The 17,357-nt window shown below is 41.6% G+C and overlaps 1 protein-coding gene across 2 annotated transcripts in view; it reads left to right on the forward strand.

The window, feature by feature from the left end:
- Window positions 1–312: 312 nt before the first annotated feature.
- The window catches only part of LOC103612359 (probable acyl-CoA dehydrogenase 6), an 81,176-nt gene continuing 64,131 nt past the window's right edge, over window positions 313–17,357 (forward strand). For both annotated transcript variants that reach the window (XM_017729291.1, XM_017729292.1), the window contains exons 1-2: window positions 313–458; window positions 13,110–13,230. In XM_017729291.1, the coding sequence (XP_017584780.1) occupies window positions 336–458; window positions 13,110–13,230 (244 nt within the window). In that variant the 5' untranslated portion in view covers window positions 313–335. The remainder of the gene's footprint in view (window positions 459–13,109; window positions 13,231–17,357) is intronic.

The raw sequence follows: 17,357 nt of genomic DNA on the forward strand, positions 1-17,357 counted from the left end.
GAGCACAGGAGCGGATTTCTTTTTATTTTCTATTTCTCCTTACAAAAATACAGAAACCCGCGCGAAAGCTGCCGAGCCCCGCGCCGGCCGCTGGGCAGGGCCGGCTGTGTCCCCCTCCCCGGCGTGGCCGGCCCCTGTCGCTGCGCGGGGCCCTCTCGCCACCCGCTTGTCGGTCGCTTCATGGCTGGTCGTTGGCATTAAAGAAACCCTCCCCGTACCCCGAGAGCTGCCGTGACTTGCTGCAGGGGCGAGAGTAGCGGGAGGAGGGACGAGACGGGACGGGGCGGGGCAGGGCCTGCCCCGGCCTTTGCTCGGGAGCAGGAGCAGCGGCGACCATGGCGCTGCGGGGCGGCGGGCGCTGGGCGCGCCTGGGCTCGGCGCTGCGCGGCCGCAGCTCAGGGCCGCGGGACGCCGGGGGCACTCCGCAGCACCGCGACCTGCGGGAGGCCCTCAGGAAGGTACCGAGAGGGAACAGGGAGCGGCGGGACCGTGGGACACCCGGCCGCGCCGCCCCGTGCGGGGAGCGAGCCAGGGCAAGGGCAGCGAGCCGACGGAACGGCTCCGGGGGGGGTTAAATAAGTAAACTTCCCTCTGCCAAGGCCAGAAATGGAACCGTGTGTTCCCTGCCTGTGACGCGCGGGGTGGCAGAGCCCTGCCCTGCGTGTGCTGCCCCGGGCGGAGCGGGGGCTCGGTCCTGCAGAGCAGAGCCCCCGGGCACTGCGCCCGTTCTCCAGGCGCACGGATGGACACATAATGGGAGGCTCCTGCGAAACTAAATCATCAATCAAAAGGAAACGCTTCTGCTAACGTAGCGTGTAAATTGAATGCCAAATGGCAACCTGTAAGTGACAGTAGGGCCGGCGAACTCTGTGTATTCCCGTCAGCGAGGTCAATGTCACCTGTAGGACGCCGTGGTACTGTTAAGAGCACATGCCAAAGCCAGAGAATCAGCCGGTTTGGCTGTAGGGAGCCCTGGTGTGGTGCCCGCTGCGGGGCCGAGCAGCGGTGGGAAAGAGACGTCCACCTTTAACCTATGAACCACTGAGAAAAGCGCTGGAGTTCAGTACCTGCTGTAAGGGCCAAACAGGATTATTGTGGCCACCAAGTAAGAACAAACATACAGTGGGTTCAGAAGAAGGCGATAGGGAATGTAAGGACATCTCAGATTGACCTGTAGGCAAGTTTCCAAGTTCTAGCTGGTCATGCAGTGCTCTGCTGTAGTTTTTTTTTTTAAACAGTATGCTCTGCATTGCCAGATACTGACTTTTTTACATGAGTTTGGAGTGATGCTGTCCTATCTTTCGTGGATGCTTTTAAAAATTACTTGCAGAATCTTATATTTCCCTGGAAAAACTTATTTTTTTCCAAATTTCACCTCTTCTCCAGTTCACTGTGGACAAAAGATAGTGGAGTTACTTCTGAGTCATGTGATGTTTACCTCAGGTTTGTTTTTTCAAGCATTAACTGTCACACTACCAGTGTTAAAATATCCCAAACCCAGTGTAATTAGTCAGGTTTTCTATCACTGAGATCTGGTATCACTGAGCTTTGGGAGAAGTGCATGCATCTTCTGTCTTACAAAAAAGAAACCTGAGCAAGAATGGAAAGAGGTGCATGACCTGTCACTTTCTTAGTAAGTTAGTTTCGTTAGTCTAAATTCCTGGACTCTTTGCGAAGCAGAAATAAGATGCTACAGAAAGAACCAGTAGAAAAAGCTGGAAATGAAGCCTCCTCTCTCACCTGGACTAATAGTGTAGAATTTCGTAGCTAATACCATTGCATCAAATTTGTGCTGATTCTGTCTAGAGAGAGCCTTCATATTTCTGTGTATCTACAGAGATATCTGCCCAATGAACTTGTTCCCTGGCACACTGCTTTTCATTACCTGCCCAGGGACAACAGCTGTATTAATAAAATCAATAAAAAATAAAAATAATAATAAAAAAATTGGTGTCCTGAAATACAGAGGAAAAGGCCAGACCTTGTGAAGGCAGTGATCTGGAAGATTTTGTAAGTTCCGCTTCTTTGTCATGTATAGATTAAGCTTCACATTGTTTTGTATCTCGAGTATTTGCAGCTGTGTATTTATTGATGCCAGGGGAAGTAGCTGTATTAGTGTCTGCTAGTGCAGTGTTTGCTGCTCAGCTGTGTGACACAATGCTTTTTTGTGCAAAAACTTTCCCCTCCCTTGTTTTTATGTCCCCCATGCCTACTGAAGTGCAGATAACAATATGCTCTATCTTGCTGGATTCAGTGCAGATAATTATATCACGGGCTAAGAGGGAATGTGATGCTACATTTTTTGCAGCCCTGTGATGAATATATTGTAGAATAAATCACAGTAGACAGTATAAAGCTGCTTCTTCGTTGTCCTGTATTTTAAAAAAATGCTTATGTAACACTTACTTTAGATTTGATCTGATTTCATACTGGAAAAAAAGAAAAATCACTATTTATGTCAAATCCAGTCTGATGTTGTTCACACAAAGCTTCTAGCAATCAGTGTTTGTTTTGGCTTAAGTTAAGCCTGTGACAATGACTTTAGGATAAATCCCAAAGTCGTTGGGAGAGAATGACCATTCAGTACCTGCAACACATTTTAAGTATACATGTTATGTATTCTGGGGCACCCTTTCCAGTAGCTAAATCCAGACGCAAGTACCAGAGAAATCAGAGAAATGAGCAGTGCAATTCCATGAGTGAGAACTGGTTGGTTGGTTTTTTTGTTTGTTTCCATAATTTTTATTTTTTAGTATGTTAAGTTATTGTTCTTTAAATGATCTATAATTTCCCAATTGTTCTGAGCAGGATGAGGAAGAGACTCTTATAATTCTAGGGGGCTGTTTTTAGCACAGGTATTGAAATAATCCTGTGAGTGGTTTCCTTTACAACTTTATAGGTCACCACCCTTCCTCTTGGAGATTGAAAACGTAGCTTTTGCTTAACTTGTTGAACAATGCTTGCAGTACACTGATATCCTACAGCTTGCTTCAGTAATTAGTATAACTGATTTGAAGGAAAGAGATTAAATTTATTCTGTGTGTGTATGTTAACAGTATTCATATACGTACAGAACGTATATCTGCTATTTTTTTCTCTGGCGTTAGTAGTAAGAAACTTTGGGAAATGGGGAAATTTGACATATATTTTGCTAGAGTTGCCTGTAACATCAGTGACATTTAATTTTATGCCCAGTGGTGACTGGGTGTAGTTACACTGTGTTGTGTGTCTGTAGGATGAAAATTTCCCCTGTGACAATGAGACTCCCCAAAAGACAATGCTACTTTATTTGCTACTCTTGGCTTGTATGTCATGAGTTTCTGTTTAATAATATATGTATTTTTGCGAGCGTTAATGTCTCTTCATATTAGAGCATGCAGGATCTGAATTTAATCTTGACACTTTCTTTAACTTTCTGGTAAAATTTCTATAAATTTTCCATCAAAAAAACTCTTTCTGACTACCTGCAAAATACTGAAGGGTGACCACTATTAGCATTGGAGCACCTTGGATGGAGTTGGTTTATTTATCTTTGTAAGAAAACATAAAGCCCTCTTATAGAACAGCAAAGTAGTAACTTGCTGGTGTTACAAAAAAATCACTTAAACGTTAGTTTCTCACTAAGTTGGAAGAGAGAAAACACACAGCTGAATCTAAAAAATACATGACTTGCACCTGTCATTTAAAAACCTAATTTATCATGCACCTGAGTTAAAAGCTTCATGAAGAAAACAGATGTGGCACTGGTAAGGCTCACAGATTCTGTACTGGCTGCCCTTCTGTCTAAGGGAAGCAAAGTGTATTCCCAGGTTCTGGGGTATTGCAGTAGCCTTTGTCATCTTGTGCCTTACAGAAACATCACACAAACCTTTAGGGTCTAACTCCCTTGCTGGTGCCAAGAATTTTTGGTAGCAATTTATCAGAGAGGAAATCTTCATGATTGAATTTTGTTGTTATTGGAAGAGGCAGCTGGGATATACCACTGTAATATGAGAGACCATCCAGTACACCTACTAGTGCCCTACCAAGAAGTGCTTTTGAATCAGTGTAGGTGAACAGGAGAGAAAAAAAAAAAAGAGCTTTAGCTTATTCAACCAACCTCTCTAAAAAGCTTTTTCTCATAATAGGAAAAAAAGTCACTTTCTGTACAAATGCTCAATTGTGTAGCAAAAGTGCAATAAAGGCAATTTTGTAATCAGTGCTCATATTTGTTATTTGGTGTCAGAGTAGTGTGTACATCTGAGATTGCACTTCTTGTGTCCTAACACTGGATTTTTTGCCTGCCCCATATTAACATTAGAACAAATTTCCGCTGTATCTAGTTAGACTTTTCAGTGAACAGTTTTTAGTAGAACTGTGCCTAGTGGATATTTTTGCATCTCAGGTCTAGCTATTATATTGCTTTATCATTGCCACGTTTGATTAGGTAATACAGTTACACACTTCTGACAACTAAAATTGTGTCTTAATAAGCAGTTTATGACTGAGTAAACACTGGGGTTGATACTGGTTTTGCATGGCTGTTCAGATGTGATGGTGTAGGCTGCAGTGAGATAAATTGTTTTGTTCCTGCAGGGATGCAACCCAGAGTCAGAAGGAGGACCCAAACCCCAACATCCCAGCCTCCAGTGGACATTACACTATATCTCAACTCAGCATCTCTGTTTTGGAAAGTATGACTCGAAGGAGCAAAAAAAGATGGTCACTTGCTCAGTTCTGTATCTCTTTCATAACTCAATACAAGTAGCCTGGATAACGTTCATAACTCAATGCCAGTAGCCAGATCTCCCAGTCATCCAAAAGGCTTGTCCAAGGTCAGTGCCTAGATTGGCACAGCACCCATTTTTGATCTTGTAGGACTACCCTGGTTTAAAAGCATCTGCCCTCAGATCCTAGGAATAGCTGTGCCCTCAGCACTCGCTTTTTCACAGATTTTAGGATCCTCTCTTTTCTGCCATACTCTTGGATAGGGCAGTTGAAGGGGTTCCAGTTGTGAATGTGCAGGGACTGCCAAGACACTCAGGTTTGCACAGGAAGGATTTGTCTTTGCAACTGTCTTTGGAAAAATGACATAGGGAGGGAGAAGGTGTTGGCTGGGATCATGTGTGTTCCTCCCCAGCTGGAGCTGCCTTCTAGCCATCTCATTCCTCAGGAAATGGTTGAGCAGGGCTCAACTCCAGGGTGGTGGCCTGAACCTTTCGTTTTCTTAATATGGTGATGATGTGTGCCCTCTCTGCTTCAGCAGTGGGGCTCCCAGATGTGCTGGCAGCTGCATGGGGTGGAGGGCAGAACATGCTTCTACACTCACTGGCAGACTTGTAATATTTGAAGCTTTCAGTAAATGTTGGCAAAAACTTTGTGGTTCATTCAGGGTTTGGATTTTTTGGTTTCCTGAAGTAACAACTGTAGCGAGATGTATGGGACCAAAAGATAATCAGTATTCAAATTTCTGAACCAGTAATCAGCTTTGCTTTATCTATTAGGTGTGTTGCAAGGAATTGAGTTGCAGTGAAAAGGAAGAAACACGATGATTGAAACAGAAGTGTGTCTAGATACTGAGAAATGAATAGATCAGGCAAAATGGCAGAATACTTATGAAGTAAGTGCATGCTTTTTTCTGTGGAAAATCGGGTCTTGTAAAAATAGATGAGTACAGGTATGTTTTATTACACAATGAGAAGCTGCCAACTCTTACATTAGAGAGGGGTTCCTCCACTATTTTTGTCCTCTGAGAGGGGGAAAATTTCATTTAGTAGCAGTTTGTTCTTGTATTTGGTGATCACTGCAGTCTTTGGTACCCAGTGCAGTAGCAGATTGCAGATTATTTTGTTGCCTATGGCACAGCTTAATTGAAGGTACAAAAAGGAATTGTGGTGCTCTAATTAATCAGTTTTAATTACATATACTTCCCATTGCAGCCTTATATTTTCCAGCTATTAGGAAAATTTTCTGGGGTTTTTCCTTATATAAGCCTCCTGAATATAGGTTTAAAATCCATTGGAAGCTTCTCTGGAAGCTCAGCTCTGGCCACAGCTATGTGCAATAGTATTGCAGAAACCCACTTTCTTTTTTCTTCTCAGTGATAAATTCCGGCTGGCTTGAAGTGTTCTTTTCATCCAGTAGGTTTTTTTCTCTGTGTGGGCTACATCTTGTCCTGCAAGCACCATGTAGAGTAGTTGACTTCTGCATATGAAATGCGTGTGTGGTGGTTGGGGAGATCAAATGTTTAAAAATCTTAAGTCACAATTACTTCATTTTTGTTCTTTATTTTAATTATCAGGGTATTCTGCTTCTAGGACTTTTTTTCTGCCGCATATTTTTCACAGGGTCATGAAATGAAGGTCTACTTTTAAACTGAACTTTTTCAGTTCAACCCCATATCATTGTGGAAAATGTTATCTTGGCTTGTTTCCAGACACAGTCTAACGACAGCTCAGAGTATGGAAGTTTCCATATCTTCATTGAGGCCCAGCCTCAAATCCCATATGCAAACAGGGCAAATTCTTCATGGACAACTCTTGTAGACAATCTTTTGCCCAGGTGTGTCACATCATATATTTGGCTGGGTAGCCAACTGGCAATATTGAGTAAGAGGCGCGTATTGTATCCAAATGCCAAATCTTCTATGTTGTGGGAAAGAGGAGACTTGTCTGTAAAGCACGGAAGTGTTTTGGCGGCATCTGGGACATTCACCACCTTGACAGGACCACTTGCATAGAAGTGAGTCATATTTTACATAGATCTCCTAGGTGAGCTCCTAACTAATAATAATGTATATTTTTATGAGAGGAGTGAGGACTATCCCACTTGTTTCAATTAGTATTAAAAAAAAAAACCCAAACCAACCCCAAAAAAATGCAAACAACCCCAAAAAACCCACCCACAAAAAAACAATCCCCAGAAAACAGTCCTGCAAAACTTCCTGAAGACCTTTGCCCTGTGCTGGTGATGCATCCTGAAAGAGGAAGCACTAGGCTGTAACTTTGCTCTCTGGATTACTGCAGACCACAGGCAAACTCATAATACTGGATTTCGCTTGCCAGTAGAAAGTGCACTTAATAACTTTGTATGAGCAGGCAACGTTAACACTGCAGGGAACATTTTCTGGCTGCTGTGTGGTTAAATCATATTTGTTTAATGGTGTTATTTTTAGCCTGTTGTGGTCTTTTAAGTCACATACTCCCTCTGCTTCTGCACCCAATGTCATCTCAGACTGAATGATTGTCTCTTCTGTTGGGGCACTCACTGACTGTGTCAGGTCCAGGCTCGCCACCACCATGCTGGGTGATCCAGGCACACGATCAGCTCCTGGCTTCTGCTCCTAGCATGTGTTGTGGGGACTGGAAGCACAGAAGCAACTAACTGCCATCCCTCCTGCCAGTGCTAGAGGGACTCCACAGGTGTCGGAGGGGACAGCAGGACATGGTTTTGCCTACTATGTGTCATAGACATTCTCATCAGTGAGCTGCCGTGGCAGAAGCTCAGTCTCTCCACAGACTCTCTAGTAGGTAGCAGCTACAAGGAGCTGACCTGCTTCTCTCATGCAACTGTATTCTCCCTAGTTCTGTCCCGAGTGTGTTTCCACACTTCAGTCTCCTTCCCTTTGCCCTTTCCCGATGGCTTTGGAAGAGTCTTGAGGGAGTCAAGGAGGGCCATGACCTCCAAGCCCAGGAGTGAGAAGAAATGAGTAATATACTCTGAGAAACTCATTCAGGTGTGCTTGGGATGCATGCCTTGGGGGGACCCAGGTGGAGATCAACATGTGGGAAGTGGGCTGCTGCTCTTTGGACTTAGGACTTTTTTTCTGCCACATGTTTTTCACAGGGTCATGAAATGGATGTCTGCTTTTAAATTGAACTTTTTCAGTTCAACCCCATATGCTCATGGAAAACATTCCCCAGGCCCTCTTGGGGAGCAGCTGAGAAGACCTGCACAGGCTGCATGTGTGGCCAGTCAGGAGCTTGCCAGTGGGGTCCTGGCTGCCTTGCACCCCTGAGGTGGGTTTTGGTGTCCAAGTTCGGTAGCATCCATGTGTGGCCCACGGGTTTGAACACCTCAGCTTTGCCTTGCATCTTTGTAAAGTGCTACCTTGACCTCAGCACAGTGTTGCTCCAATGCTGAGTTGTCTCATGTGCAGTCATTGCTGCTTGTGGTTTTGATTAAAACTAAAGGAGAAATGTTGTTTTGAAGGCTGTTAATAATTTTCTTTCTTTATCGCTGATACGGAAAGCAAAGGAATCTCTGGTCTGTTACCTCCTATTCAAGTCATTGTTGTGCTAATGTCTAGGTGTAACCACTCAAGAACTGTCATTAGTGGTTTGTTGTTTATTTATTTGCTTTTTACATTAAAGATCCTATTAACTGTCATCTCTGGTTATTATATTAATAGAGTTAAGTTCAATTGCTGTAACTTGATTTAAAGGGAAAAAACATGCTGGTCCTAATATAATATGGAACAGTTATGTCATAAAATCATACAATCATAGAATGGTTTGGGTTGGATAGGACCTTAAAGATCATGTGTTTCCAGCCCCTCTGCCATGGGCAGGGATGCTGGTCACTAGATCAGGTTGCTCAAGGCCCCATCCAACCCGACCTTGAACACTTCCAGGGATGAGGCATCCACAACTTCCCTGGGCAGCCTGTTCCAGTGTTTTACCACCGTCTGAGTAAAGAATTTCTTCCTAACATCTAACCTAACCCTGGCCCCACAGACTGCCTTTAATCTTCTTAATACAAAATACCTTTTTCTCAGACATTTTCTCTTGCTTCTCTAGTAAATTAGTCTAATCTCAGCTGAGGTATAACTCACAGGAAGCTTTAGTAAAGACTTGTCATTTTTTTAAGAATTCAGTTTATTGTTTCAAAATTCATCATCTTGCTAATAGTGTGCTGAAATATCCTACCACTGTACAGTCTTACAAGGGGTGCTTAGAAGAGGTGTGTATAGAAGTAGTATGGCCTTTAGTGTCTGAATTGCAGGATAGAAGGTAAACATGCTGGTGGATAATGAAAACTAATCTTTAATTGCTGTAAGGGACATCTGTACATACTCTCAGTACCCAAATTAATTCAATTACAGTTTCTACTGTTGTAGAATGCATTTGTTTTAGAATGCAGAATTAAATGGCAATTGCTAATATTTCTGGGTAGTTGCTAGTACAGTATCAGCACAAAATACTGAACATCAGCATCATATATTTTTGTTACTTTTCTTATTTAAATGACATACTAAGTTTCAGTGGAAAATAGTCAGAACTGTGGCAATGATTTGGGGGGGTATTTTCATTGCTCTTTTCTGAAGAGAAATTAGAATTATCTATTTTTAAAAAACCTGAATTTATGTCTCTGTCCCTTCTCCAACCCTGCCATAGTATTTCCCCAGTCCTGGGCAGGGAGCTACAGGTGCTGTTTTCACAAAACTTTGCCCAGATAATTTCTAATGAAAACACTTATTTTTCTTACCATCATTCAGCATGAAGTGAGTTTGTTGGCTTGATCCATTTCCGACTGGGCAAGTGTCCACAGTGGTTTTTATAATTCCCAGCTGATAACAGCCCTGAGGCCATTCTTTTGGAGGCTCCCCAGAGAGCAGCCTGAACTCTTGCTGGGATGCAGGCTAAACCAAGGCTGCCTCCAGAGCCTAGTCCTTCATATTTGCATCTTCAGTGTTCAGATGAAGTAGCCTGACATAAAAACCAGTCCCATACATGAGACTTACTGTCCCCTTGCTGTCAGGAAAATAACAGTTTCTGTTGTGGTTTACTGGTACTTCAGCAGGTGGGAAAGTTATATGGCTCCTTGATCAACTTTACATCCCAAATGCCACTGAGATTTGGCAAGCTAGATCAGGTGGAAAGATTTCCTTTGTGGCTGGGAATATCTATCAGATTGTATCTGTAATAGGCAGTGCTAAATATTTCTACTCATAGAAGTTTTAGATCTTGTGATCGTTGGTATCCTAGTGGTGCAAGTCTAAATGCTGGCACCCATGACTTCCATGTTTCTCACGATAAAGCATATATAAATAAGCAGACCAGCTGCTCACATACTGCTGAAAGCTTGCTTCTGTATACTTACCAAGCACTGCATGGAAACCTTAGGGTTTAAGTTAAGGTGGCTATATAATACGTGTCTGCAGTTCAAGTGTAAAATAGTTCACTGGTGGCACAGATGTGAGGAAGTTGCTAAAACCAAGGGAAGGGATAAATCAAATGATTAGGTACAAAGCATTATTGGACCTGTCTTCAGCAAGGTTTTAAGCAAATGTTAAACTTTGTGATCATTCAGTCATTGCTGGCTTGACCTTTAAAATTACCTCTCCTTGTTTCAGTTAGCTTTTCTAGGAAGGGATGAAAATACCCAGTAATCAGTGCTGAAGCGCCAGCCAGTTGAGCAGTAATGCAGTTATCCAGCAATTTGGCTTAAGTTTGTGTCAGTACAAGGGAAGGTGTTCCCCCAATCCCCTTATGATTATAAAATCACGTGTGATTTTTTGCAAGCAATTTGTGACTGAAGCGTAAAAGCTTTTGACAGGACTTAAATCTTTGCAAAAACACAGTGAATGGTCCAATAGCTAAGAAGAAACTGTGGCTATCAGTATCTGGACTGCAGTATAATTTTTTTTAATTGAGTTTAGAGCCATACAAAATTTATGGTTTGTGCAGTCAGATTGTCTTTGGGGTTTTTTTGTTGTGTCATGCAAGGCAGATCTTTTTTCACTCAACATGGCAAACCTCACCTGGTAATAAGTCCAATCTGTTAAGCAATTTGAGTTTTACTCAAAGGCACAGGAGAAAACAGGTTTTGCAGAAATCATGGCTTAGTCATTCAGAATCTGCTTAACTTCAAAGGTAGCTTTGTATGTAGGCTACGAAACACTTGGCCCAGTACAAGCTACAACAATCACAAAACCACAAAACTCTGTTAGTATATTCACCACGTTTTTGCCAAGATCCATCAAAACACTGGAATAACTTTTTGTGTGCTCTTCCAGGCATTCCCCTGGGTGTTATCCAATGAGCATTGCCAGAAGCTGTTACAGCCAAAAAGGTGTTTCACCACCTTCAACACTCAGGGTCAGCATCTTAGGATCTGAGCACATAGGATATGGCAATATAGAAGAGAAACGTGAGCTCTACTAGATAGGGTTCTGCTGAGTATTTTTTTGCTATTGATCCTTAGGCCTTATGTTAATCAATATAAGAGAGGGAGAGAGACAATAATTACTGAATGAGTTGAACGCTCAGTATGTGAATTTCTCAGAATTTGGTGAGAGGAGTGAAAAAGTGATTTTTCTGTTACCAGCAATCAAGTATGCTTATTTCTGTGGCCAACTGGAAGGCAGAAAGCAGCCATATATGGGCTGAAATTCTCCAAAGAATGTGCAATAAATAGATAGTTTGGAAGAAGGTTCCGCAGGGTCTCGAGAACACAGCAGTCTAGGAGGGAGAGGATTCTGTTTCCAGCTCAAGACATAGTTAGCACCACAGGACTTGTTTATTTAGCAGGAAGAGAAGACTAAGAGGAGTAAGTTCTTGAAATAACAAATTCTCTCTTCATGAAACAGCGTAGTAGTAAAATCATGGTCACAGGTTAAAGGCATTACCTTTCTATTGGGAACTGGTGTTTGTTTTGGTAGGGTTTAGTTTGGGGGAAGGATGTTTCCCGTTAGGACCGCCTTGTGTGGCTGACAGAGGTGTGTGGTGCTCTTGGCTGCGTGGCAGAAGCAGCCTTTTCCAAGGCCTGATTTGGGCTGCAGAGGTGGGCACCATACCATTGCCTCATGATGAGCTGGTAGGCAGCAGGAACACACCTGCAGGCTCCCACTTTGCTCCTTTCCCATGGCCATGGAAATCTGGGACTTCGTGGAGCAAAACATCCAGCTCTTGTGCCCTGAAAGTGTTGCTGAGTGTAGTGGCTGTACTCCAGATGTGTTTTGCTTGCAAAGGCTGGAAGGGAATGCAGCAGCCTGAATAGTGTAAGGACTGCAGTCAGGCAGCTTAGGACTTTGGCTTTTGGAAGGTGTGCAGCAGTAGCACAGTCAAGAGTTGTGCAGGGACTAGATTTGGGAATATTATAAATTCTGGGAGAAGACCAAACTTTTCCAGTACATGTTTTGTCAGACTTGTGGGGAAGTCTAAATACAGACTAGACATAAATGCCCTGAACAGCACTGACTTCCTTGAGAGTGTTTAAGGCAAAGGGAGAGGAAATGAATCTCTTCTACTTGCCTTTCTTGGTACTGTGTGTGGTCATTGAGGACAGATCATCAACCTTTTATGCCAAGGTTCCTCTGAGGATAATCCAGACTTCCCTTCCTGTCACTTTCTACAAACTGCACGCAAAAAGGTAACAAATGGTGGGGGGAAACAGCCATTTTTGTGTACAGGGTGAGCACACAGCTCTGTGTCAGGCACATGTCTCATATGTATATCCAGGTGCTTCTCTGCAGGCTGCTACCTCTACAGAAGAGGGAATAGCTCTCAGAAGAGGCAAAATTAGCAAAAAGATCTTGTCTGGGTCTTAAAAGAGGATGTAGATTATGTGTTTAAAAGAGGATGTAGATTATTTCCACAGAGAAATGATTTTCACGTGCCATTTCCTATCTTCTCTTCAGGTATCTGATCCTGTTTCTAGCCTCTATTGCTATGTAGAAAAATACTCTGCCTGTATTCCTGTGAAAGCCCAGAGTTAACTCTTCGGTAGTTTGGATTCACAGAGGGTCTTTGTTGCCTGTTTCCTGGAGGCAGTTACAGATCATGCCCTCTGTACAAACTGTACACAAAAACCTAACAAATGGTGGGGGGGAAACAGCCATTTTCATAGACTTTGGAGAGGCTCAAAGCAGTTCTGAAGACCTGTTTTAGTAGTAATTGCTAAAAGAATGATTTACATTTGCCTCATTACATTTGTTGTAATAGTTGTGGGTGAGTGGAGAATAAGGGTATCCCAACAGGAAGTAAGAAAATTGGTGGGCTTTCAAATTTTTCCCTGTATGTTGTTTTTTCTATTACTTCTTAAATTACAATTTTGAGGTGAAAGTAGTCAAAAGTTTTTGTGTGGAATTTCTGTGTTAATAACTAATACAATTTATTTTCCAAATCTAGATCATTGACAAGGAGATTAATCCATTTGTCGACAAGTGGGAAGAAGAAGGACAGTTCCCAGCACATAAAGTGTTTAAAATCCTGGGACAGGCTGGATTCCTTGGTGTGGATAAGCCAACAGGTGGGAGAATATATAACTCCTAATAGTGATAGATTCAATACATTATCTCAATTAGCTTTTGCCCCAGGTCAAAGCATGGGCTGGAATTCAGTGCAAAGTTTACCTATATTCCTCAGTCATGCTGGCTGGCAACTCTGCAAATACATAAAATAACATTGCTGAGTGCTTAAGTTGATATTCTTCTAAATACAAATGTAAAATGTATGACTGTTATTTTAAAATTAGGGAAATTAACATCACTTCAGTTTTCAGCATAAAATCTGTGTAATAACTTTTCTTCTGGACCCAGACACATATGAAATAATCCAGATCTCCATTAAAGAAACCATAATTTGAAGGCACTGGAAGTGTTTTAAGATTTGGCTTATTATACTTCCTGAACATGTAACCTCTACATCATTTCAAAGGATGTGGATGGTGCGACCTTTAGGCCATTATCCCCTAGATTGTCTTTAAAATGCACTATTCCAGCCCGTAGAAGCCTGAACAGAACAAAAGCTGATGACACAGAGAGCAAGTTTTGTGTGTACATATATATATATAGGTGACATAAAAGTCCAGGGGAATAGGAAGTATTTCTGCTTTTCAGCTAAAATACTTATTCTGCTATCTTTTCTGTTTATATGTGATATAATATGTACTTGCTTTCTTTTCAAATGTTCAAGTCAGAATTCTCTGTGATTCTTTTTACCCCCATTTTCCTATATCCAGAGCAGCCTGAAGTGACGTGTTTGAACAGTTAACTGCAGATAATTGCCCATATGCAGCAGCTCACACAGCCTTAGCTATGCCACACCACATCATGGTGTTGCTAAGGCCCAGGGTTCTGTGCAACAAATTATGTCTTTTTACCACTTACTTTCCGAGGAAATATTCCCTCTTTCATATAATCATATTACAATGTGGAAGGTTGTCCCATAGCTGTTCAGCTGTTAGATCTCAGAGAACTGCTTAGCTGTGATTGTCTGACCAATCCAATTAGGTCTGAGCTGGTATTTCTTTACAGAAATGCTGACAGTTTGAGATTGTGCTTAAGATCTATTTAAAGGACAAATGAGATTACTGGGGGAGAGAGAAGACCACTTCGAATTTCTGCTATAATTGTCTGATAGGCAGATTTGAATTGCATCTCAGTGGATCTCCTTCACATTGCTGGTACTCGTGTTGGTTGTAATAATGGCACATTGCATTGCTGATAGATTTCAGTCCTGCCTTCTTAAATTCCTCTCAGGGCATGCAGAGGTTCAGCTGGGGTAAGAAACATCATTGCTGAGCATGCTGCACATAAAACATTACAGAGGTGGGAACTTTGTATAATACTCACAAAATGGACAAGAAATAATCAGAGTGAAATCTAGTGAAGAAGGGACTCACGGAGGTAAAGGAGGCACAGAAGGTTGGATCTGCTGATTACACTTGTCATACTTATGTTTAAGACTTTTTTAACTTTGGCTTTGATGTTTGTATCTAGCTGTTAAGGTAATTTATTTGACCTCTGCAGCTACATTTTATAAAAGGTTTAGAATTTGATAAAATCCTCAGCAACCTGTGGTCCATCTCAGTTCATCTTCTGAAGCAAGGTATTGTTTGGTACAGAAAATTCACCAACTCCTTGGAAGATGTTGTCTTTGCAGTATTCAGTTGTGCGACAGAATGTCACCAGATGCAGCTTTGCTCCTTAGTGGTGCAATGCTGCCAGGTACATCCTGAAAGTCCTGAAACTTTCTCCTGACAGTAAGTCAAAGTCAGGTGTGTAACAGCACAGTCTCAACTGCACAACTTTGGCAAAGCCTGAAATTCTTTGTCTTACACGCTTCTACAAAGTGCTTAGGCTTACTGTATGATTAGTGTGTACTGCAAAACAAAATTAAAAGATACACCTTTTATACTCTGCTCAGCCGCTTCTGTTATTTATTTGCTGTTTGCAGAGGAAGAGAAGTCTTATGAGATTTGAGGAAGCCAAGAGCAGCCAGGAGTTCTAGAGGGGTATTGCAGGAGGACTGAAGAAGAGAGGATAAATTGATTTGAAGAGAGCAATTGCAATGCAGAGCACTTGTGAGTTAACAGTCTGCCCTACTTTCTCTTTCACAAACCAAAACTGTCATGTTGTATCTCTTCAAATCCAGATCATAAAACATTCTCTTTAAAGAACACTGACTTTTTAAAAGTTAATTCACTTTAGTAATAGTTGCAATTTTGAAATAAAAGTTTTATTGAATTTGTTTTCCATGATCATTCTTTCAAGTATGGAGGGGTTTTTTCCCTGCAGAAATAATTTTGAAGCTTTCTGATTGGGCAGAAATGGCTCACAAACTTGTTTTGCTTAGATAGAAGGAAACATCTGTTGGATTTCAGATTTGTTGAAAGTGGACTTTTTCCTGTGTAAACACCATTCCCTTTATGAACAATGAGTTGCTTAATGGGAGTCAGGTTTTTAAAAGAACGTGCCTTACATGTGTCCCTTATCACTGGAAACTTTCTCTGTGTGGAGAACAGATTTGGGGCACAGTTTGTATTGCAAAGGCTCCATCGATTCCCGCTATATGCAATTGTGGGCTACAAACTTGACAAAGCTTTTCCTGTACATTTTTTTCACAGCTGTTTACACAGTAGTTGCTTCTAGTGAATATTGGCTGTAGTTCAGGATGCTCATTGGAGGTCCTGTAAACACTGTGGGCAAAGCTCAGACATGTACCCATAACTGGAGAATTTTTGAGATCATCAGTAGATTTAATTTACTGTCTGGTCAGTTCTCTGCCAGAGAAATTCTTCTCTTTGAACCATTTCTCTGCTCTGTTGTCCTTTACGTGACTCAAAATTAGTGCCTATGTTGGCTTTCCTTAGGAAAAACTTTGTGTTGTTCTGTTACATTGCAAGATTCTGCCTACTAGTAGAATACATGATGAAAACATGTACACTTATGCATACTTATCTTATGCATAAACACACGTAGGCATAAAAAGTGTCTTTCTGCCCTATGCAAAATGTGTCTTACAGAATTACTTAGTTCAGGATTTAGAAGAAAAAAACAACATCCCTATATACTTACTATTCTTCATTAATGTTTAATGTCATGTATTTCTCCATAAATTATAAAATTCTGAGTTATTGAGCTACTGCCAGTGCCAAAATTAAGGGCAAAAAATACTAGGGTAGGCAGCAGAAATATTTAAGCAGTTTTGGTATTTTGCCATTGTCTGTTTTGCTAAGGGAAGTAGGCAAGACATATTCTTTGAACTGTTTTATGTGCAGATTAGATGACATTCTGGATTAAAAGCTGAAAGTATCTATGTGGTTATTTGTGATCTTACGATTTATGAATCAAAGCCTTGACTGTTGCTAAATTTTAGGATGTGTTGCCAAAAATGCAGGCTCAAAATGTACTGTGTGCCTGCATATGCCAACACAGATGATTAAAAGTTGTTTTATCAGCTGATGTAAAAGCACAGGAATCCTGTAAAGGATGGGACAGAAAGGTCTGGAAGAGGGCAGTGTCTGCTCTCCTGCATGTTCACATGGCATCACTGTGAAACATGAGTGATAACGATGTCTGCTCTGGGTATTTCATTAGTGTTTATACTGGCAGTACTGTAGGAACATTTAGTGGAATGCGTTAGCATCTAGAAATAATTATGACAGGTTTGTCCAAATAGTAGCCTTCATTCATCCCTGTCAGACACTTAGCAGTGAACTTAGAAAATATTTTCTTATATATTTCAGGAAAATTAGGTAACTGTGGTTACACAGCACATTTGCACATGGATGGGAAAGTACAGTTCTATACTACCTGCCCCTTCCCCTACTGCTGAGGAAAATGCCAGATTTGGGACTGGAGAAGGTAATAATCAACACCTTCTTGTCACTTTAGACAGATAAGCATCTAATGAAACAAAAAGAATCTTTCAAGTGATTGACTGCACTGCAATTGGAAAATGATACAATACCTTTCCTGTGGAAAAGGATTATTTGCCTGTTTATTACAAGTGTCTGTGTGTTGAATGTGGGAAGGGAATATAGATAGATCTAGACTATCCTCTAAGGTTAATTTTGTTGTTTTCTTCACAAGTATAAATTTCTCTGTTAAAATGAGACCTTGTGAGAGTTTGGGCGTGGGGAGTCACTTGGAA

The sequence above is a fragment of the Corvus brachyrhynchos genome, unplaced genomic scaffold, assembly GCF_000691975.1.
Source record: "Corvus brachyrhynchos isolate BGI_N302 unplaced genomic scaffold, ASM69197v1 scaffold142, whole genome shotgun sequence".
In the NCBI taxonomy this organism is placed as follows: Eukaryota; Metazoa; Chordata; class Aves; order Passeriformes; family Corvidae; genus Corvus; species Corvus brachyrhynchos.